Consider the following 23,677-nt stretch of genomic DNA (forward strand, 5'->3'; position numbering starts at 1 on the left):
TTTTAAAAAGTTGATTATGTGATTTTTAACATGGGTGAAAATGGATGATTGGGTCCCAGCCGGTTTGGCTCAGTGGATAGAGCGTCAGCCTGCGGACTGAAGGGTCCTGGTTCAATTCTGGTCAAGGGCACATGCCCGGGTTGCAGGCTCGATCCCCAGTGGTGGACGTGCAGGAGGCAGACAATCAAGGATTCTCTCTCATCATTGATGTTTCTCTCTCTCTCCCTCTCCCTTCCTCTCTGAAATCAATAAAAAAAAATATTTTTAAAAAATGGATGATTGATCCAAGTGTTTGCACCACTTATTAAAAAGGATGTATGGAACATTATGTGAAGACAACATTTAGCAAAATTGCTGAACTGCCTTTTTTTTGTGTGTGTGTGTGTGTTTTTTTTTTTTTTTTTTACCTATGATTCCACTTGCTGAAGTCTAAATTTTTTTCTCAACAAACTCACTAAGGAATGTCCTTGAACACAGACTCAACTGAACCCAAACTAATACTTCGGCGACCAAGGATGGTAATTAGCACAGCACAGCCCACATCTCTGAGCGGCTGCGGGGCGTCGAAGCCCCGGCGGAGCGAGCAGCGACCACAGGAGCCCTCTGTCGGAGCGGTTGGTCGTCGGCATGATGAAATTTACTCAGTGAGCATATCTCATAGTGATTTATTGGTCACATTGAGTCCATTTACACTCGCTGGTCTTCAAGGCCAGGCCACGCTGGCATTGCTGTCTGGCGAGCACCGGCCCCGGCCCCCGCGCCAGGCCGAACACGCCGTCACCACTTGCTGAGTCGGCAGGGACACCCACGAGTCGTTCTGGTTGCAGTCAGTTCTGTATGTCATAGTTTCCCTTCATTTTCCCAAACCTCGCTGATTTACATGGTTTTTGTACTTACTTAACATTCATGCAAACAGAATTGTCCTGTATGTGAAATGAAAACGCGCAGACAATAGTGCTATTTGACCAACTGGAGCGTCTTTGCCAAGTCTGGGATGTGGGCTCTATAAAAATCAGCTTGTCATAAAAACTGAAGACAACTGTGACAAAATAGGGATATAATATTAAAATAAAGCACGTGGTGTACAGTACTGATTCAGGATTTTTGATACAGAAATTCTGATACAGAATTTTTACACAGCAATAGTGATACAGGTGCAAATGGCAGGATGTCAGGCAATCCATTACAACAGAACTTTTGGTTACAAATGAAGTTTAAATTGCAAGTTAATACTGATTTTAAAAGAATAACTAGTTTTATGCCAGAATAAAATCAATGCTTCCTCTTCAAGTGACATTTTTGGGAATATCTCTAACTACAAGAGTTTTCTAATAAAAAAAGAAATAAATGTAATACTGTGCTGCAGCGATTTGCACATAAACTGATTACTGAAATTCTGCAGCACACCAAAAAGAGTATTTTGCCAGTCTGACAAAATAAATTATAAATTTGATTCATTCACACCAGATGGGTATTGTGTGTTGGCTGCTGTCGTTTTGTAATTTGACAATCTAAGGGAAAGAGTCAGGTGTTGCATGTTTCAAAAATTCTTGTGGCTCGCCAGTGTGCTAGGGCACACCAGCTGAAAATCACTGCTGTATTGGGAATTCTTTAAAAAAACCATCTATAAATCTGGACTAAATTAGTTTGACCCTCAATTCCTTTGTCCCCACAGGGGCACCCAACAGGCCTGAGGCCTGCGCAGACAGGCCCATGGCGGCCATCAGCTCCTCACCCTCACTCCATGTGAGATGCTTGGAGTGTCTAGTTTAGCTCTGCACTCTTCACTGCTTAAGCATCATCAAAAAGCTTGCTTTTCCTCAGTGACGCCACCAGCAAACTGGATGATATGGACGCCCCTCCCCCACCACACATGTATGTTAAAATGCCACAAGCAAAGGGAAGCAAATGGCAGAGAACAAAGTGAGGTCCTCGAAATTCTTGAGGAGCCAGAGATCAAAGGGTGAGCGAGGATGTGTGTGGGGCAGGGATGGGAGGAGAAGGGTTTAAGAAAAAAGAGGTGTCTATAACAAAATATCAAATTCTTATTGTCCTCATTTTTGTGAAAATGGGTGAGATTTGGCATTAAAAAAAGCCAAACCAAACCCTAATACAAACCGGGAAATTAGAACCAGTTCCACAATGCCTTGAACATTACGTTTCTACCCCAAACTAAATGTTTTTCAATAAAAAGAGGTCATTTAAAACTCAAAGCCAGCAGCGCCACTCGGAAGGCGGAGGAAGCACTAGCGTTCTGTCTGGCGCACTATACGTCTGGCACAAGAGCAAGGAATAGATGCTACAGGCATCATGTGGCTGTTCACATTTCAAGTTTCTACTCTACAGCGATTACTTTCGGGAACAAACAAATCGGTTGACTGAAGCTCGTGAGCAGGCTAAGCCAGGCATGCACGGACACGTGTGAAGCAGCCTCCGCCCAAAAAATGGAACCTAAAATAAAAAAGAAAACCGCGTCAGAGCAGGAAACGGGAAAAACAAACACAAACAAAACCCCACCGAACTCTTCCTGGGAAACCCCTTTGAATAATAGCTGGCATCTGAGTGCCCACCACTCGCCCAGCTGCCCGGCAAGGTGGTCAGCACCTCTGTGTGCTACCCTTGCCATCCTCCCGCCACTCTGAGCGCGGCAACTCTAGTTACACCCGTTTCCAGGGGACGGACTGAGGCGGCGAGCCTAGTGCCTTGCCAAGGTCATCCAGAACGTGAAGCTTGGCTGGCAGCTGGACCAGAGACTAAGCTCTGAACCACCAAGCTCTCGTGCCTTTCCCCGTTCTCGTTTTGATTCCTTCTCCTGCTCCGGAAGCGCCTTAAGAAGAGCAGGCCCTGTGGGCATGACCACATCTACCTAATGAGCAAACCAATTCACAGACAAGAAGCAACGCCCAGCTTCACACCTTTGCACGCAGATGTCAGAGGAAGCAAAACCCCGGCGGTGGGAGGAAGGGGGAGAACCAAGAGGGACATTCTGGAAGGAGCAAGCTTGGTCTGCTGACAAGGAACTAAGCAAACCCGCCGAGGCAGAGCCCGCAGCCGAAGGCCGGCTCATTCTGAGAGCAGCTGAACCCTGCCCCTGCCACCAACGGGGCCGGTGGCTTTCCGTGCAGGGGCAGGTGGCGGGCACTCCACATGCGTGTGCCTTCTGCAGGCAGAGCCAGTCACCCTCCGCCCCAGCCAGGTGCCCCATGGGGATGTGCCCGTTCTGCAGGACACGCGGGGGACGCTCACCACTTAGAGGCGGTGACAGTCAGTGAACTGGGAGGGCAAGTTCCTCAGACGCAGGTGAAGTGAGAGGCCAGCTAGCAGGCTGCACCTCAGGGCTGTGCCACAGCTTACACATTCCTGTTTCCACCCCGCATGCTTTCCTCAGTGCCTTCCGGCGTATTCCTTACTCTACTCCACAAAAGAGGCCGCCGGTCCCCAGGGTCTGTCCTTGTGAGAAAGCCGAGCTGCCTCTTCCAGGGCCTTCTAAATACTTTCTATGGAAAAGGAGGACGGTCTGCAGAACCTTCCTAACCTTCCTTTGGGTTGAACTGATGGAACAGACCCGGTTCTGGTTGCCCCAGGATCAAGGCTACTTATTCTGGGTGTTAACTTTGAGTGGGACCACACCATGTTCTCCTTACCTCCTTTTTCCTCTTTCTTCTCTTCCTCTTTCTTCTTTCCTGCCTTCCATTTCCAAAATGGTTCTGGAAGGGCCAGGGAGATGGTTGAGAACAATGTACACAAAGGGAGGCCGGAGGAGGGCGGGTCTGTGTGGTGGGCGGGTCTGTGTGGTGGGCGGGTCTGTGTGGAGGGCGGGCCTGTGTGGTGGGCGGGTCTGTGTGGTGGGCGGGTCTGTGTGGTGGGCGGGCCTGTGTGGTGGGTGGGTCTGTGTGGTGGGCGGGTCTGTGTGGTGGGCGGGTCTGTGTGGAGGGCGGGTCTGTGTGGTGGACGGGTCTGTGTGGAGGGCGGGTCTGTGTGGAGGGCGGGTCTGTGTGGAGGGCGGGTCTGTGTGGAGGGCGGGTCTGTGTGGAGGGCGTTCTGTGTGGAGGGCGGGTCTGTGTGGTGGTCAGGTCTGTGTGGAGGGCGGGTCTGTGTGGTGGGCGGGTCTGTGTGGAGGGCGGGTCTGTGTGGTGGGCGGGCCTGTGTGGTGGGCGGGCCTGTGTGGAGGGCGGGTCTGTGTGGTGGGCGGGCCTGTGTGGTGGGCGGGCCTGTGTGGTGGGCGGGTCTGTGTGGTGGGCGTTCTGTGTGGAGGGCCGGTTTGTGTGGAGGGTGGGCCTGTGTGGTGGTCGGGTCTGTGTGGAGGGCGGGTCTGTGTGGTGGGCGGGCCTGTGTGGTGGGCGGGCCTGTGTGGTGGGCGGGCCTGTGTGGAGGGCGGGTCTGTGTGGAGGGCCGGTTTGTGTGGAGGGTGGGCCTGTGTGGTGGGCGGGTCTGTGTGGAGGGCGGGTCTGTGTGGTGGGCGGGTCTGTGTGGTGGGCGGGCCTGTGTGGTGGGCGGGCCTGTGTGGTGGGCGGGCCTGTGTGGAGGGCGGGCCTGTGTGGAGGGCGGGTCTGTGTGGAGGGCGGGTCTGTGTGGAGGGCGGGTCTGTGTGGAGGGCGGGTCTGTGTGGAGGGCGGGCCTGTGTGGAGGGCGGGTCTGTGTGGTGGGCGGGCCTGTGTGGTGGGCGGGCCTGTGTGGAGGGCGGGCCTGTGTGGAGGGCGGGTCTGTGTGGAGGGCGGGTCTGTGTGGTGGGCAGGCAGAGCCAGCCTGATCCTTTGTCTTTCTGAAAGGGCATCGCTTTCAAAGCTCTAAGGACACTGTCTCCACGGCGCCCGGCGCCAGCACGGGGCAGACTCACGCTCGGAATGGTTCTGTCACTGTGTGTGTCAAAAGGTGCCTGGATGGTGGGCTCACCTGCTGACAGAGAAGGTGGGTGCTGCTGGACAAGCTGGGTGATTATAGACAGTAGGAGCAGTTACACTCCACGAACTTCCAGTCCCTTCTGGGGCTGTGAGAGCTTCCTTTTTGTCCAGCCTGAAACGACTGCGCGGACCAGTGCTCCTCATTTGGGGGTGATGCTCCCCGCCACCCCCCAGAGGCCGTCGGGCATTCACAACCAGGAGTGCAGTGCCACTGCCATTTAGTGGGTCGGGGCCAAGGATGTTGCTCAACACCCTCCAATGCACAGGACAGCCCTCAGAGCAAAGAAACGCCTGGCCCCAAACGTGAGTAGTGCTGAGGGTTAGAACAACGAGCCCAGGCAGCAACCGTCAAGGAAAAGGAGCTGGAGGAAGTGAACTGAAACTATGAAAACAAACAGCAAGCATGTCTCTCACTCCTCCACCCAGCGGACACTTACTGAGCGTCACCAGCATGTCAGGCTCTGTGTTAGGTGCTGCGGATACAGCAATAAACAAAACAAGGAAGGCCCCGTCCATCATGGAGCTCACACTTCAATTATGGAAGAGAGATAAGCCAGTGCCACACTCTCAGGCACGAACGCGGCCTCGCCGTGCTCACCGTCCTGCCGTCACGCTGTGGTCACTCTGGCTTGTCACATGGGCGGTCAGTGCCAAAAGCAGACAGGAAGGGAAAACAGGCCAAGCCTCATACAGCATCTTAACCCGCCCCTTTCATATGACAGCTCTGATGACAAAGGCCACAGTTTCTGATATGACACGCTCAGAGAGCCTTGCTGATTTCTTCACTGGCCCATTCACTTCCAGATCTACATACACCGAGTGGCAAACGAATAGTTGTCTGACAGTCGCCAATGCCGAGCAAGTGCTGATGGACAGCGCATATCAGAGGAACAAGCAGAGCCCAGGAGCCAACTGTTCAGTCCAGACTTTAGAATCAACTCTGCATCAACCCCACGTTCTAGCCCCGCACTCCAAGCACCCGCCCTGGGAGACATGGAGCAGAGCACCCGCGCGCAGTGAAGGCGTGAGCCTCGCCCACTGGCAGCAGGTTTTAGAAGAGGAAACAGCGTTTCTCTCCAAACAGTCATGATGTTCAAGAAGAAACTATATGGGAGACGGGAAGAAAAGCCTTGTCATGTGTCTTTTTATCTATCTATCTATCTATCTATCTATCTATCTATCTATCATCTATCTATCTATCTCTATCTACCTACCTACCTACCTACCTACCTACCTAAAAGGCTAATTGACCGACCGTACGTACATCCGAACGTCCCACCAACTGGCACACATGACATGCACTGGCAATTTAAAAATAAACGTTAAAAATAAACGTTGACTCACGCACGTGCGATACATGTAAAGCTCTTGCTGGCGCCAATCACACGCAACACCAGAACGTATCTGAAGACCAACTACTGGCACAACGTACCTCTGAAGCCCAAAGAAAGCGACGTTGTCGACGGAATATTGTTTATTTATTAATCAACTTATATATTATTTTCATATACATCTTACTAATTTTCTTTCATCTCTGACACTTCTATTATAGAGAAAGGGTGAATAGTTACAGTAAGATATTTTGTATTTTAATTTATAATACTATATTACATATACTACTAGAGGCCCGGTGCATGATATTCATGCAAGCATCGGCCTTCCTTCCCCTGGCTTCGCTCCCGGCCGCCCAGGAGCCTGCAACTCCTCACTCCCGGCCGGAGCACCGCTCCTGTAGCTCCCTCCGCTGTCCCCCCTCCCCCTCATAGCAGGTGCCCCGCCACTCATGCATATGCAAATTAACCCACCATCTCTGTCAGGTTAATTTGCATACTCACTCCTGATTGGCTGTGGACATAGCAGAGGTATGGTCAATTTACATGTTTGTCTATTATTAGGTAAGATTTTGACATGTAATTTTTTGCAGTAATGTAATTACCACACAAATCTTCCTTCTAATTAATTTCCTTTCAATGTGCACAAATCCATGTACCAGGCCACTAGTGTGTAATAAAACCGTTTTGCAACAACTTTTTTGGTACATAGTTCTTAGAAAAAAAAATGAAATTGTAGAATAATGCATAAAATAAAACAGAGTTCAAAACTCCCACAGTTTCTGGTTTTATTAATTATGAAGATTGCTATGTATCTTAATTTGGTAACATTTTAAATTGTTTCTTCAAGTTTTTTTTTAAATACATATACATTCATATAACCCTAAATAATGCAATCATCAACCTGGCTTCCTCTCGTGAGGAGAGGGTTGACCTGGGCGGGATGCTGGGCCGCCCCACTGACCTTGGCCTTCGGCTGCACTGTGCCCTCGAGAAGACTGGCTGAACACGGGGAGCAGCAGGTTGGCCTCACTGGCTGTGTGAACTTCGGTTAGGGGAGCTGTTGGCATGCAGGCCTCGGGCCTCTGGGGCTAGGGAGTCACAACAGATTTGCAGAAAACAAGGGTGGTAGCTTCTGTGGATCAAGGGGAGCCCCATACCTTGGCCCTCAAATTTGGTAGCACCCCATCGAGTTGAGAGGCCAAAAGAATCTGTGTGCTTGGGTAGCTGCTGAAGCTCCCAATGAGAAGAAGATGCTGATCTCCATACTGTGTCCTGTGGGCTACATTAATGTAGCATGAGGCCAGCGGCGCTCAACCAGGGCGATTCCGGAACACAGTCCCTCCAAAAGCCCCCAAACCTGCCAGGGGACATGTGTCATAGTCTGGAGACGTTTTTGTTGTCACAACTAGACAGCAGATCAAGGCCAGAGATGCTGTTAAACTTCCCACAATGCACAGGACAACCCCTACAACACAATCTCCGGACCTAGAGGTTGGCGGTGGCCAGGTTGAGAAACTCTGCTTAGACTAAACTATATTTATTTCTTCAGCATCTCTCCGCCAACGGCCAGTGACCCTGTAATCATAGCTATGGTACTGCCCCCAAGAAAGCAAAAGTAGACAGGGGTTCTTGACATTGTGTTATGAAAGATGAGGCAATTAGCCCATTATGTTTTCTTCCACCCGTTTTCACTACGTTCTGTAGTGATAGAAGTTATATTTTAGTTGGTATTTTCAAAAATTTTATACTCCATCCTGAAATTACAGCTGTTTACAATGTTCTGTCACAGGTTCAGTCTGTAACAGAAAGATAATCATTTAAAATCCTCCATTTTCTTTTTACGTAAACAAAAGACCCATGTTCTAATTTCAATTGTTTATCTTCAAAAAAGGATAATTTGTCATTTTAGCAGCAAAAATGCAGCTAAAAAAACTAAAACTGGTGCTTAAAATGTTGACATAAAAAGTGGAACAAAATAAATATTCAGATTAATTTTTTGAGAAAATAGTTAAATTAAAAAATTCATAAAATAATAAGCAATAAAACGTAAAAGTATTAAACATGTAATTATAAACTTCCAAACCATCAGGTAAGCAGAATGGGATGCAATTGGCTGGTCTTTGTAAATTCTGGAAAGTATAGGTATTAGTAAACTTTAAAATGGGCATCTTTTAAAAACAGCAAAGTATTCCCTGTAGACATATGATTCAGTAACTTATTCATAATTGTTTAAAAATTTATTGTTAAAATGCTAATATGCAAATTGACCAAACACTGGAAAGACTGGTCGCTATGATGCGCACTGAACAGCAGGGGGCAGGCGCTCAATGCAGGAGCTGCCCCCTGGTGGTCAGTGCACTCCCACAGGGGGAGCACAGCTCAGCCAGAAGTCAGGATAATGGCTTGCGAGCGCAGCAGCAGTAGCGCAGGACCCTTTGGGGGATGTCCAACTAACGGCTTAGGCCTGCTCCCCGAGGAGAGCAAGCCTAAGTCATTAGTTGGACATCCCCTGAGAGGTCCTGGGCTGCGAGAGGGAGCAGGCCAGGCTGAGGGCCCCCCCCCCCACCCTGCCAAAAAAAAAGTGCATGAATGTCGTGCACTGGGTCTCTAGTCAAATATAAAGTTAAAAACCAATAAGTATAGCCCTGGCCAGTGTGCTCAATGGTTAGAGCATTGGCCTGCCCACCAGAGGGTCTCGGGTTCAATTCCAGGTCAAGTTCTGGTACTTGGGTTGCTGGTTTGATGCACCCCGACTGAGATCACATCGATGTTTTTTTTTTTTTTTTCCTCTCTCTCCTTCATCCTTTCCACTCTCTCTAAAAATTAATGGAAAAAAATATCCTTACTTCTTAGGTGAGGGTTAAAAAACAAACAAACAAAAATCCCTATAATTATAACAGTAAAGCCTAGTCAGATCTGAAAGTTCAGATCTGCACACTCCACAAGTGAACTGAATCGTATGAAATACCACAGTAAACTGAGCTCAGGGCTACCAATTCCTATGCATCGTTATCAAGTTCATTCATTAAATATAAGTTCACTTCATCAAAATTAATAGACATTTGTGGCTAATGACTAAGTCAAACCGGGATGGAAAGTTTAAAATTTAAATAGGTTTAGTCTTCACCTATTCATAGCTTTATGTTTTTAGAACACCAATTCCTGTGACCACGACCAGTAATCCATTTTTTTTTTTCTTTAAAAAAGCAGGGGCCACCATCAACAAATCCACAAACAACAGGTGCTGGCGAGGATGTGGAGAAAAGGGAACCCTAGTGCACTGCTGGTGGGAATGCAGACCGGTGCTGCCACTGTGGAAAACAGTACGGCGTTTCCTCAAAAAATTAAAAATGGAACTCACATTTGACCCAGTGATCCCACTTTGAGGAATATATCCTAAGAATCCAGAAACACCAATTAGAAATAATGCATGCACCCCTGTGTTCATAGCAGCACAATTTACCATAGCTAAGATCTGGAAATAGCCCAAGTGTCCATCAGTAGACGAGTGGCTAAAAAAGCTGTGGTACATTTATACGATGGAATACTATGCAGCAGTAAAAAAGAAGGATCTCTAATTCTTTGAGACAGCATTGAGGGACCTAGAGAGCATTATGCTAAGTGAAATGAGCCAGTCAGAGAAAGACAAGTATCACATGGTCTCACTCATATTTGGAACCTAATGAATAAAATAGATCCGGAGACATAGAAGCATAGAATAGACTGTGGAATCTCAGAGGGAAGGCGCAGGTCGGTGGGAAGAGATCAACCAAAGAACTTATATGCATACTAGAGGCCCAGTGCACGAAAATCGTGCACTCAGGGTGGGGAGGGGGTCCCTCAGTCCAGCCTGAGCCCTCTCGCAGTCTGGGACCTCTCAGGGGTTGTCTGCCTGTCAGCTTAGGCCTGATCCCCCCGGGCACCCACAAAGCATCTGACTGTGAAAACATCTGGGGTTTCTGTCCACCAGGGAGAGACAGCTTGCAATACAGTCACCCTCTTAAAGGGCCACACACAAAATTTTGTTCACAGCCACTCACCCTGGGTTTCAGCAGAGGGAGGGCAGAGCAGACTAGAGCCACATAAGAAATCAAAAACTACCTTGAAACAAATGAAAATGAGAACAAAACAACCCCAATTCTGTAAGATACAGGGAAAGCAGCCCCAAAGGAAAATTTATACCATCCCAGGCCTCTCTTAAGAACCAGAAAAAGCTCCAATAAACAATACAACTTTACACCTAAAGGAATTTGAAAAAGAACAACACAAAGAGCCAGGGTGAGAAGAAGGAAGAAAATAATAAAGATCAGAGCAGAAATAAATGAAATAGAGTCTAAAAAACAATACAAAGTATAAATGAAACCAAGAGCTGGTTCTCTGAAAAGATAAACAAGATTGACAAACTTTTAACTAGACTCATCAAGAAAAAATAGAGAGGACCCAAATAAACAAAATCAGAAATGACAGAGAAGAAGTAACAACTGATGCCAAAAAATTATAAAGGATTGTAAGAAATGTTATGAATAACTATATGCCAACAAATTGGACAACCTAAAAGAAATGGATAAATTCCTACAAACATGCAATCTTCCAAAACTAAATCAGGAAGAATCAGAGAATCTGATTAGACAGGTTAATTAAAGCAGTAGTAATAATAATAATAATAATAATAATAATAATAATAAAGCTCCCAACAAAAATCCCTGGACCGGATGCCTTTACAGGTGAATTTTACCAAACATTCAAAGAAGAACCAACATCCATCCTTCTCAAACTATTCCAAAATATTGAAAACCAGATAATGACAAAGAAAGAAAAGTATAGGTCAATATCCCTGAGGAGCATAAATGCTAAAATCCTCAACAAAATGTTGGCAAACCTAGTTCAGCAATACATTAAAAAAATCATATACCAGGGTCAAGTGGAATTTATTTTGGAAGTGCAAAGTTGGTATAATATCTGCAAATCAATATAAACAAAATTAAGGATAAAAACCACATGATCATATAAATAGATGTATAAAAAATCATTTGATAAAACCCAGCACTCATTATTGATCAAAACTCTCAGCAAAGTGAGAATAGAGGGAATATACCTTAATGTAATGAAGGCCATGTATGACAAACCCAGAGCCAATGTCATACTCAATGGGCAAAACCTACAAGCATTCCCCTTAAGAACAGGAACAAGACAAAGATATCCACTCACCACTCTTCTTCAACATAACACTGGAAGTCCTAGCCACAGCTACCAGGGAAGAAGAAGAAATAAAAGGCATCCAAACTGGAAAGGAAGTAGTAAACCTGACCTTATTTGCAGATGGCATTATATCATATAGAGAGAATCCTAAAGATTCCACCAAAAATCTACAAGAACTGATAAATGAATTCAGTAAAGTAGCAAGATAAAAAAAATATCCAGAAATAAGTTGCATTTTTAAACACCAATAATGAACTATAAGAAAGGGAAACTAAAAAAAAAAACAATTCCATTCACAATTGCTTTAAAATAATTTAACCAAGGATGTAGAAGACCTGTATTTGAAAAAAACTAAAGAAGATACAAGCAAGTGGAAGCATATACTGTGTTCATGGAAGAAGTAACATTAATATGTCCATACTACCCAAAGCAATATACAGATTGAAGGCAATTCCTATCAAGATACCAAATGGCGTATTCACAGAACTGGAACAAATATTCCAAAAATTTATATGAAAACACAAAAGACCCCAAATAGCAACAGCAATCTTGAGAAAGAAGAACAAAATTGGAGGAATAACACTACCTGATATCAAACTATTTACTCATTACTACGAGGCATAGTATTTCTTCTTCCTCTCTGGTTGCTGTGGCTAGGACTGGCATAAAAACAGACATACAGATCAATGGAACACAATAGAGAGCCCAGAAATAAACCCACACCTTTAGAGTCACTTAATATTTGACAGAGGGGGCGAAAACATACAATGGGCTATAGATAGTCTATTCAATAAATGGTGTTGGGAAAGTTGAACTGATACGTGCAAAAGAAAAATGAAACTAAACCACCTCCTTACTCCACACATAAGAATAATAAAAAATTGGCTTACAAACTTAAATGTTAGCCTTGAAGTCATAAAAATCTAGAAGAAAACATAGGCAGTAAAATCTGGGACATTTCTTGTAGCAGTATTTTTTCTGATATGTCTCCTTGGGCAAAGGAAACAAAGGAAAAGCAAACACATGCGACTAAATCAAACTCAAAAGTCTGTGCACAGCCAAGGAAACCATCAGGAAATGAAAAGTCAGCCCACGTAATGGGAGGACATATTCCCCAACGATACATCTAATAAGGTTATCATCTAAAATTTGTCAAGAACTTATAAAACTCACCCTAACCCTAACCCCCCAAAACCCCACAAACAATCCAATTAAAAAATGGCAAAGGACTTGAATAGACACTCTCCAAAGAGAATGTACTGATGGCCAATACACACATGAAAAGATGCTCAACGTCACTAGTCATGAGAGAAATGTAAATTAAAATGACAATGAGGTATCACCTCACACCTGTCAGAGTGGCGACCGTCAATTAATTAACAGACAACAAGTGCGGGCGAGGCTGTGGAGGAGAGGGAGCCGCGTGCACGGCGGGTGGGAGTGCAGACGGTGCCGCCACTGTGGAGAGCAGTACGGAGCTTCCTCACCACATTAAACCTGGAACTGCCTGTGAACCACCCATTTCACTCCTGGGGTTTTATCTGAAGAAACCAAACAGCACACAGAAAGAACACATGCACCTCGGTGTTCCTTGCAGCATTAGTTACAGGAGCAGCCCAAGTGCCCATCAGTAAATGAGTAGATAAAAAAGCTGCAGCACATTTACACCATGGAATACTACTTGGCCGTAAAAAGGAAGAAAAGTTTACCCTTTGTGACAGCATGGAAGGACCGGGAGAACATTATACTAAGGGAAATAAGGTAGTCAGAAAAAGACAAAGCGCCATAGAATTTCACTCAGATGTAGAATCTAATGAATAAACTGAACAACAAGCAAAATGGAGACAGACTCAGAGAGAGCAGGCTGACAGCTCCCGAGGGGGCGAGCTGGGCTGAGTGGAGGGATTGAGCAAGGAAAGAGGAAGAACTCACGGTGCGGACAGCACTGTGGTGATTGTGGGGGCGGACGGGTGGAGAGGGTATGGAGGAATAATTGGTGATGGGAAAACAGAACATAAATGAAAGTATCTCCCACTAGGAAAACTCATTGGAACTTTAAGATGAGACAAATTCCCACTTTGGACTGTTAATCCTCATCCACACCAGCCAGTCCCAGTCCACGGGACTCAATGCTGGGCTGTAAACACAACAGCTTCTGTGGAGAAGAAGGGGACGGAGGTTGAGACCACAGACAAGAAGGGAAGCCTGGTGGCTGCCCTCTGACCTGGCACCTGGGCAGCAGCTGCTGAAGCCGCAGTCTGAACACGGTGTGTGGAGCCCGTGACAAAAGCATCCCTCCTTCCCAGCGCTGTGAGCGGCGAATCTGTCACTACATGGAGCACAGCTCCTGCTGTGAACGCCAGACCGCCCGCAGCCTGTCCCGCACCCGGCGGCCAGGCTCAGCTGAGGAGCAGCACATCCTAAAGGACAGGCTGAGCGAGGGCAGCTCTCAGCAGCACGGCGCACACTAGCACCGCCGACATTCGGGAAGGCACGTGACCATGGAGACCCGTGCCCAGGGAGACCGGTGCCCAGGGAGACTGGTGCCCAGGGGAGGTGCCCAGGGGAGACCGGTGCCCAGGGAGACTGGTGCCCAGGGGAGGTGCCCAGGGAGACCGGTGCCCAGGGGAGACCGATGCCCAGGGGAGACCGGTGCCCAGGGGAGACCGGTGCCCAGGGAGACCGGTGCCCAGGGGAGGCTGGTGCCCAGGGAGACTGGTGCCCAGGGAGACCGGTGCCCAGGGGAGACCGGTGCCCAGGGAGACTGGTGCCCAGGGGAGGTGCCCAGGGGAGACCGGTGCCCAGGGAGACCGGTGCCCAGGGGAGACCGATGCCCAGGGGAGACCGGTGCCCAGGGAGACCGGTGCCCAGGGGAGGCTGGTGCCCAGGGAGACCGGTGCCCAGGGGAGACCGGTGCCCAGGGAGACCCGTGCCCAGGGGAGACCGGTGCCCAGGGAGACCGGTGCCCAGGGGAGACCAGTGCCCAGGGGAGACCAGTGCCCAGGGGAGACCGGTGCCCAGGGAGACTGGTGCCCAGGGGAGGCTGGTGCCCAGGGGAGACCAGTGCCCAGGGGAGACCAGTGCCCAGGGGAGACCGGTGCCCAGGGAGACTGGTGCCCAGGGGAGGTGCCCAGGGAGACCGGTGCCCAGGGGAGACCGGTGCCCAGGGGAGACCGGTGCCCAGGGAGACCGGTGCCCAGGGGAGACCGGTGCCCAGGGAGACTGGTGCCCAGGGGAGGTGCCCAGGGGAGACCGGTGCCCAGGGAGACTGGTGCCCAGGGGAGACCGGTGCCCAGGGGAGGCTGGTGCCCAGGGGAGACCGGTGCCCAGGGGAGACCAGTGCCCAGGGGAGGCTGGTGCCCAGGGGAGACCGGTGCCCAGGGGAGACCGGTGCCCAGGGAGACCGGTGCCCAGGGAGACTGGTGCCCAGGGGAGACCAGTGCCCAGGGGAGACCCGTGCCCAGGGGAGACCAGTGCCCAGGGGAGGTGCCCAGGGAGACCCGTGCCCAGGGGAGACCGGTGCCCAGGGAGACGTGCCCAGGGGAGACCAGTGCCCAGGGGAGACCAGTGCCCAGGGGAGACTGGTGCCCAGGGGAGGTGCCCAGGGGAGGCTGTTGCCCTGGGGAGACTGGTGCCCAGGGGAGGCTGGTGCCCAGGGGAGACCGGTGCTCAGGGGAGACTGGTGCCCAGGGGAGACCGGTGCCCGGGGGAGGTGCCCAGAGGTGACAGGTGCCCAGGGAAGACCGGTGCCCAGGGGAGGTGCCCAGGGAGACCAGTATCCAGGGGAACCGGTGCCCGGGGAGACGGGTGCCCAGGGGAGGTGCCCAGGGAGACCGGTGCCCAGGGAGACTGGAGCTCAGGGGAGGCTGGTGCCCAGGGGAGGCTGGTGCCCAGGGGAGACTGGAGCTCAGGGGAGACCGGTGCCCAGGGGAGACCGGTGCCCAGGGGAGACCGGTGCCCAGGGGAGACTGGTGCCCAGGGGAGGCTGGTGCCCAGGGGAGGCTGGTGCCCAGGGGAGACCGGTGCCCAGGGGAGACAGGTGCCCAGGGGAGACAGGTGCCCAGGGGAGACCGGTGCCCAGGGGAGGCTGGTGCCCAGGGGAGGCTGCTGCCCAGGGGAGACCGGTGCCCAGGGGAGGCTGGTGCCCAGGCGGCTGGGCCAATGGCACCTTCCCGAGGTTTGGAACCAAGACAGATGACAGTGGCTTAAGACCTTCCCAGTTCTAAATAGTCAAGACTAAAGGTGCATGTCACATTTAAAAATGACAGTACAGTCGCGAGCGATAAAACCCTGGGGAAGAATGGTCTAAACGTAACAGGAAGTGTTTCTCAAGGAAACCACAGAGAGCTACCCTCAGCTTCAGATACGTCCAAACAACCAGAGTCCCCGCTGCAGACAAGTCACAGAGCTCACCCTCAGCCGATGGTTCCACGGCGTTTATTCCGAGAAGGGGAAACGGGAGCCTCCCCTGCGCCTGTGCAACACCGGAACGTGCTTGGTTCAGCCGCAGCTCTAACCTCTCGGCACACGCGGTAAAGCGGAGTGGAATCCAGTTTGCTTCTAACGTGTAGAGGGGAACTGCAGAGACCAGCTCTGCCTGCCACAAGCCACCTTGCCCAGTGCGTCCCTGCCCTGGGCTTCACTGTGCTGCTGGGAAATGCGGACATGGGACCAGAGAGCAAGGCACTGTGTCCCTGGGGATTCTGCATTTTGAAATTTTGAATCTTAAGGGCAAGGACTGTCCAGGCTCCCACACTTCTCTGCTCCCCCTCCCCCGCCTTCTAGAGGCCTGTAACCCGCTGGGGCCCACAGGCAGGAGTCTGCAGCACAACCCAGAGCCCCACTCCGCCCTGCCCTCCCAGCTCAGACCAATTATTGCCCATAATGCTTCAAAGGGGTGGCTTAGGCCACTCTGATATTAACGAGTTAGATAAGATACAGTGGAAAATTAACTATCATTAACCCCTAGGGCTGTGAGCAATCTATCCTATAAATAGTCAATTACTTTTATATCTTAAATTAAGATACAAGACTAGTTGTATTATCAATGATTTTCTGAAAAAAACAAAACAGCAGATGGCAGCTGCCTCCACTTTGCTCATAGGTGTACAAATTCTTATGTTCTGAATGCAGACACTAACAGCACAGCACACACCTCTACCACAAGACACAACTTATTTACTTCTGCCTTAGCAGTAGGTCTGATTATACACACACACACACACACACACACACACACACACACACACACACACATGGTCCGGTGCACAAAATTCGTGCACATTAAAAGGGGATTAATTAGAGGAAATAATTTAATATTGCTATTTGCCCTTTCTCTATAATAGAAGTGTCAGAAATGAAAAAAAAGTAGTAAAATGTATATGAAAACCTTCCTCCTGTCAGAGTCTGGGGCGCACCATGGGACCCAGAGTCAAGTCCCCGCCTACCCACATGCACCTCAAAATTGCGTGAGACCCAGACCCGGCTAGATCCAGACCCGGCTAGTCCCACCCTTGTCAAGCCCCACTGGGCAGGGGGCATAGCCTCAGGTCCCATGGCCCGGCGCCAGGATGGGGGTCATGGCCTGAGGTCCCCCAGCCCAGACCAGGGCGGGGGACATGCCTTGAGGTCCCCCGTCAAGCCCCGCTGAGTGGGGGGCATGGCCTGAGGTCCCCCATCAAGCCCTGCCAGGCTGGGGGGCGGGGGGCGCGCAGCCTCAGGTCCCCTGGCCCAGCACCGGGAGGGGGGTGCACCCTCGGGTCCCCATCAAGCCCCATCGACAGGGGGGTGCAGCCTCAGGTCCCCCGTCAAGCCCCACTGGGCAGGGGGCGCGGCCTGAGTTCCCCTGACCCAGCACTGGGGGTGCACCTTGAGGTCCCCTATCAAGCTCTGCTGAGTGGGGGGCATGGCCTGAGGTCCCCTGTCAAGCCCTGCTGGGTGGGGGCCACGGCCTGAGGTCCCCTGTCAAGCCCTGCTGGGTGGGGGAGGGTGTAGCCTCAGGTCCCTGCAGATTACTCATTAAGGCTCCTTATGGGAACTTGGCCTCAGCTGTGGGTGCAGCCATCTTTGTGACAGAGTGATGGTCAATTAGCATATTCCCTCTTTATTAGATAGGACACACACACACACACACACACACACATATATCTATATCTATCTATCTATCTATCTATCTCTATTTATCTATCTATCTATCTATCTATCTATCTATCTATCTATCTATCTGGCCAGATGCAAGAGTAGGCCTTTGCAGCCCCAGCTTCATCCGGAAGGTCATCCGGAAGGTTGCCTGGACAGCTGTTCCACTGTTCGGCCGTTCGGTTTATTATAGATATACTAGAGGCCTGGTGCATGAAAACTCATGCACTGGATGGGGGAGGGTCCCTCCTCCCGGCCTTCCCCCTCTCACAGTCTGGGAGCCCTCAGGGGCAGGAGGTGACCCGGCGATCAGGGGAAGGCGATGTCCCATCACACCTCTGCTGCTGCCACTGCCGGCAGCACAAGCTTCAGCCAGCCCTGGTTATCTGAGCCTCAGGTGGCCCTGGGTGGTTGGGGGGCTAAGCGGACTGGGGGACTCCGGAGGCAGGCATGCAGAGTGGCCAGGCCTGCCTGGTGGCGGGCCCGGCCTTGCCGCACCCCTGCCACCCCAGTGGGGATGAGGGGACTGGGTGCTGCCATCTTTGAGGGCATGGCAGTCAATCAGCATATTCCCTCCTTATTGGCTGTGGATGCCATCATCTCTGAGGGTGGGGCGGGGCAGTCAATTAGCATATTCCCTCCTTATGGCTGTGGGTGCCGCCATCTTTGTGATGGTGTGAGGGTCAATTAGCATATTTCCTCTTTATTAGATAGGATTTCTAAATGATTTTAAACAAATTCATGTGTTTGAAATTATTTTTATGAAGTGTCTCTAATGTCATGAGAACTATGACAGGAAACTGATCGCTAGAATAAGTTAGAGGACACAATTCTTTCTTTCCAACCGAAGGGGAGCGGGCAGAGCAGGTGCCTTCCACTGTCATCTTCTCCAGCTTCCATACCCTGGGCTGCAGGTCACACAGCCTTGCTCAAGGTGAGGGCACTGCCACAGGAGAGAACCACCGTGACACAAATATACTCACTTTCCGAGACCGTGGGTGGCAGCTGTCCCCTGCTCGGCCCATGGGTGTGCACAGCCTGAGGCCCCGGATCCAGAGACTCACAGCACAGCACGTGTCTCCATCACACTGGAAGTCGTCGACGCAAGCCTGGGACGAGAGAAGCAAACATTAATACGGACAGTGGGACAGACTCGGGCGGAGGCGATCTAAAAATAGCCGCAAGAAAGCGCTTTAAATATCCAACTGCTCTGCGATAATAACCACATATATAAAAAACTGCAGTCTTCATTTACTTGTCCATGTTTGCCATAAAATATAATCAGAAGGATTTTCCTAGTTTTTTAAAAAATGGCCTAAAAATGGCTCACACATTATGAAAATCTTAAACACAGTATTTAAAAAAAGTTATATTGTTCTAGTGCTTTCTTGAATTTGCTTTGAAATTGAAAAAAATGAGTCTATATTAATCTTATACCGTACACAGCCACTAAGCACTACATAAGTCAAATCACGAGACTGTATGATTATTAACTGAATACACTGGGCCCAGTTTTTCCAAAGGGATTTAAATGGTCTCTAAGTCTGGCATGAACTGCTACAGACCCATCAAGGCACTGATGTAAATTTCAGAAGGACTCATTTTCCTTTTTAAATATTTGTATTTTGGTTCATGAGACTTGATGTTTCTCACACCACTGACTTGATTTTCACCATTTCCTCTTTAAAGAAAGAAATCTCACAGGGTGAGAATGGGCAGACCAAGGCTTTCCCTTATGTTACTCTTTTATCTCCAGTGAGTAACCTGCAAAAAGAAAGTTGTTGGCTTAGGATATACACATGTGCACATCACAACACCAACGGAGCTTCTGTCGCAGCCATCGGATGAGGAAATGCAACTGTCAACAGTGATGACTCAAGGCACCTGCTCTCAATACAAACACTGTAAATACACACCATTAAAGAATCAGCTATGGAGGAATTCCACACTGTGGTAAGTAGCAATGAACAATGAAGTCTAAATTCATATGCTTGAAAATTGATCTGAAGGTCTATTGTTTTGTCCTAGACTCAACCAAAAATAGGATGCTTGGTTTGAATGGTGTGTAGTAATCTACTTTTCCAACATTAAGGTAAAAACATCCTGTCCTATAAAATATGTAAGAAATATAAAATTTGTAATTTAGGCACAAGTTTAAATGTACATTTATTGGAAACAACTAAAGCATCCTTCAGAATTCTAGTTTTGGGACAGCCACAACTCCTTGAAATGTAAACACACGGCACACGCTCGTCCATTACTTTTCCCTGGCTTCCCCCGCCGACATTTTTCTCAACCTGCTTAAAACAAGCATCTGGACTAAAACTACAATTCCCATGTTGGGGTAGTTGGATATTTGTAGGAAAATATTTAAACATTCCCATCTTCCAGCTCTTATCTGTATGCCAGGTATCACGCCTCTGTGGTCATCCAAGCCCGCAATGGGATCTCAGTGCAGGATGGTTTCCAATGTGGCTTTAACAAATCAATGACTTTTAAGTGACGACACATATTCCCCCAAACAGTAAGTATTTAAGGTGGAGGTTTCAGGCTTTGTTTTATTTCAACAGATGCTCAAGACCCCGAATTCTGAAGCCCCACCGACTCTTTTTATTAGACAATCATCATCCAACCAAAAATCTTTTAAAATTCAATCACTTGGATGTTTAATATCCTATAGACATTATCTCCAGATAAGTTATTTAGTTTTTCATTTGACTCCAGATGGTTCCTGTCATGGAGACATAGCTGCATTTCTTTATTGCCGTGCAGCTTTAGAGACTGTTAAAAGAATTCTCTTTTTGTAACACAGTTAAAATTACAACAAACAGCACACACGCTATAGAACAAGCTCGTCTAAATCTCTCTATAGATAAACATCCAAAGTGATAAAGAGTTCATTTTGTAACAAGAAGCTTCAGTTCCTGGAAATATTCACAAAGAATTGCATAGGCTTATGTATTTTTAATTAGACAGCTGCTTCCTAATGCCCTTCAGCCTTAAGCCATTGCAGATCTATTCAAACTGTGTTGTCCCGTGAATGGAACAAAAAGATACTTATATTGCAAAAGAAGTTTGGGCTCAGGGGATTAGCAGAAAGTTTAAATGAGCCAGTGGGAGAGGAGGGGGAAACCATGTTTCAATCCTCCTGTACTAAAAAGACCTATAAAAACATTTTTCCACCACACCAGCTGCCTACGGACAAAGCTTTTCAAATACATTTTGTAAAAAATCTCTCAATGACTAATAAATATCCCACTCGTACACTTGCGCATCTCCTGGGCAGAACCAACACTGCCGGGTCCCAGGTTCACAATGCGAATTAGCATGGAGACAACAGAGCTTTATTTTCTCAAGACAGTGACATTTCCCTTAAACTTAAATGTTATTTCACTACATTTCAAATCAGAAGTGTTATCTAGGCCTAGAACGTGCCCTTAGACCTCGGGAGAAGTAACGGAGCTGTCAGGTAAGGTCGGGCGGAGGGAAGGGGTGAGCAGTGAGCGGCAGGACGGGGCAGCGGGCGGCGCTGTTGCTGTGACTGGACGGCCCTGTGGGTTGTGGGCCGGAGGCCCCCCCAGACCCCACGGCGCGCTCCGGGGGAGCGAGGGCGTTGCTCCGCTGCCCAGCGCAGGCTCCGCTCAGGTGAAGGAATTGTGCGGGAGCAGGCGGGGCTTCATCAGGAACTGGGAAGGGAAAACTCATAGGGAGACTCTCAGACGCCGGGGACCCCCCGCCAAAAAAAAAACAACAAACAAACAAACAAACAAACAAAAAACCACACCACAAACAACAACAACAAAACAGAAATCCCTGGGATCCAGAAAGAAGCACCCACATTGCTTTTCAAAGCGCACATGTGCGTGGCCTTGGACCAAGGTCTTTCCAGGCGATTCTGTGGGGGACCCGTGGGGAGCAAAGTCCCGGCTGCAGCGGACTGGGGCCCCGAGGGGGGTGCGCCGGGCCCTGGCATTTCAGGAAGGGCCTCAGAGTTCGGGTTCAGGCGGGCACGTCCTGGCGGGCACGTCCGGGGACAGTGCTCCGGGAGACCGAAGAGCATCTTCCAGCGGAACCCAAAGACCGAACCCCAGGAGCGGGGCGAGGGGAGAAGGGGCGCAGGCGGGAAAGGGGGTGCAGGCGCTGAGAGCAGCACTTGGGTCCCTTTCCTGCCGGGGCGCCCGTGCCCGTGCTGCCGGCTCTCTCCCAAGTGCGCCACGGGGCGGCCCAGGCGGGTCCGGGCCGGGGACACCCTCCCCGCGCCCCGCGCCGCCCTCCCCCAGCCCCGCGGGCGCTCCGCCGGCAGGTGCGGGGCCGCTTACCCCGGTGATGACGGCGGCGTCCCCGGCGCGGGGCGCGAGCAGCAGCGGCCACAGCAGCAGCAGGAGCAGCATCGGGGCGCGGCGCGGGTGCCTCATGGCGCCCTCGGGGCTGGCGGCCGTTGGGGCGGTCGGGGCGCGGGGCGGCCGCTCGCTGGGGCGCAGAGCTGCGGGCTGGCGGCGCCGCGAGCCTCGGGGCGGATATAACGGCGAGCGCGGCCGTGACTCAGCCGCGGGCGCTGCGGGCACACCCCGCCCCCGCTCCTCGCCAGCCCCCCGCCGGGCCCGCGCCCCGCGCCCCGCCTCGGGCGCCACGCAGGCGGCCCCGGGGAGCCCCGCGCCCCGCGCCAGACTCGCGCCGCGGCCGTTGGCGCGGGCCGAGCGGCTGCCGGGGGCTGCGCCTCCCTCGCTCTGCCCTCGTTTCCCAGCGACACGTGCCCGGCGCGACCGCCGCGGCGCATTTGCTCTCCAGATGTGAGGGCGCCTACTACGCGCCGCGCGGTGGACACGTGTGTGTGTGTGTGTGTGTGTGTGTGTGTGTGTGTGTGTGTGTGTAAGGGGGGGGTGGGGCTGCACGTGCCGCCGGGCCGCAGGGCCGCACAGGTACCGTCCCGGGGTCCAACCGCCCGAGAGGCGGCCCGCACCGACGCGGGAACCTGGACGGGGCTGGGCTGGGGGGGGGTGGGGAGAACAAAGGGAGAGCAGTCACCGCCCGCAGCCCGTGGCGGGAGCCCGGCGTGTTTCTGTCTCGGCAGACGCCCTCCTGTGCGCCCGCGGCTGTCCCACCTCGCTCCCCGCCCGGGTTCCCAGGGGCGGGCCGCCCTCCGAGGCCGCACCCGCTCGGGAGACGGGGCGCCGGCGTCCGGACCCCAGGCCGCTCGCAGCGCCCGTCCTTCCCAGCCCGGCACGGCGCCTCGGGCTCCGGGGAGGCCACGCCGCGTTCCCGCGGGCGAGTCGCTCTCGGGCCTTGGGCTCCGGCCGCGAGTGGCGGACTTGCCCTCCGTCTCGGACCCGCCCAGCGCCGAGGACCGCAGCGCGGCCTCCCTCGGGAGCAGGTGGCGGGAGGACTGGGTGACCACCGCGGGCTCCCCTGCCCCGCGAGGACCGCAGAGTTGGGAGGAGCAGATGCGCCTTCAGCATCTTTAATAAAAACCGCGAGGAGAGCCCGGCAGTCGCTGCCAGACGCGGGGCTCCCCAGGCCAAAGCATTGAGACCAAATGTGGAAAGAAGGAAAAAAGCTGGCAATTATCCGAATGTTAAACAGCTGAATATTTGGAAAACCAAATCTTTGACTGATTTTAAAAACCTTCTCACCCGTTTTCATGTTTCAGAATGAAACAATGAATACAAACATCAAAAGTATCAAACTTTAAAAAAATTGTTAAGATCGGGCTCAGTAAAATAAGTGGAAACAGTAGCAAGTGACAGAATGGTGGAAAGTTTCCTTTTCCAGTCTCCATGCCAACGCTAGCCTGGGAATGCCGCTGGGTAAATGGGAAAACCAGTCAACATGGATTTTAACATTCCCACAACTTTAAAAAAAAATGCTCCCTTTCATATTTGCTATATTGAATGCCAGCTTGGGTAGTGCCTGCTTCTCCAAGCACAGAAAACAGGAAACATCTACACAGCTGTGCTTCCTACGTGGCTGTTTGGAAAACAATCCTCATAGGCTGTTTTGAAACAAGGTTAGAAACACTTAAAAATAGGGTTGGTTTGGTGTCCTATTTCTTTTGATTGTGCTGTTTCTGTTTATTGGTCTAATGCTCTAGAGGAGACGTGAAGGCCC

The 23,677-nt window shown here is 50.7% G+C and overlaps 1 protein-coding gene across 2 annotated transcripts; it reads right to left on the reverse strand.

Annotated features, from left to right (window-relative positions):
* Positions 1-654: 654 nt before the first annotated feature.
* Positions 655-22,062, reverse strand: PROK2 (prokineticin 2). Of its 2 annotated transcripts, XM_054729634.1 has the most exons (4): positions 21,892-22,062; positions 18,556-18,681; positions 3,645-3,707; positions 655-2,451 (listed from the first exon to the last, which is right to left on the reverse strand). In XM_054729634.1, exons 1-4 carry the CDS (start codon positions 21,985-21,987, stop codon positions 2,350-2,352), a joined length of 387 nt encoding a protein of 128 aa, XP_054585609.1. In that variant the 5' UTR covers positions 21,988-22,062; the 3' UTR covers positions 655-2,349. The 2 variants fall into 2 exon arrangements, with proteins under 2 accessions (XP_054585609.1, XP_054585610.1); XM_054729635.1 differs by lacking the exon at positions 3,645-3,707.
* Positions 22,063-23,677: the final 1,615 nt, after the last annotated feature.

This window comes from Eptesicus fuscus, chromosome 18 (genome assembly GCF_027574615.1).
Source record: "Eptesicus fuscus isolate TK198812 chromosome 18, DD_ASM_mEF_20220401, whole genome shotgun sequence".
NCBI lineage: Eukaryota > Metazoa > Chordata > Mammalia > Chiroptera > Vespertilionidae > Eptesicus > Eptesicus fuscus.

Bases quoted from the DNA above. Each gene is read 5' to 3' on its own strand.
- PROK2 (XM_054729634.1), bottom strand. From the start codon at position 21,987: ATGAGGCACCCGCGCCGCGCCCCGATGCTGCTCCTGCTGCTGCTGTGG. The intron at 3,708-18,555 runs GTGAGTATATTT...TGGCCCTTCCAG, and splicing joins GCCACCCACGGTCTCGGAAA to AACCATTTTGGAAATGGAAG. The intron at 2,452-3,644 runs GTAAGGAGAACA...TTTTTATTTTAG, and splicing joins GAAGAAAGAGGAAAAAGGAG to GTTCCATTTTTTGGGCGGAG.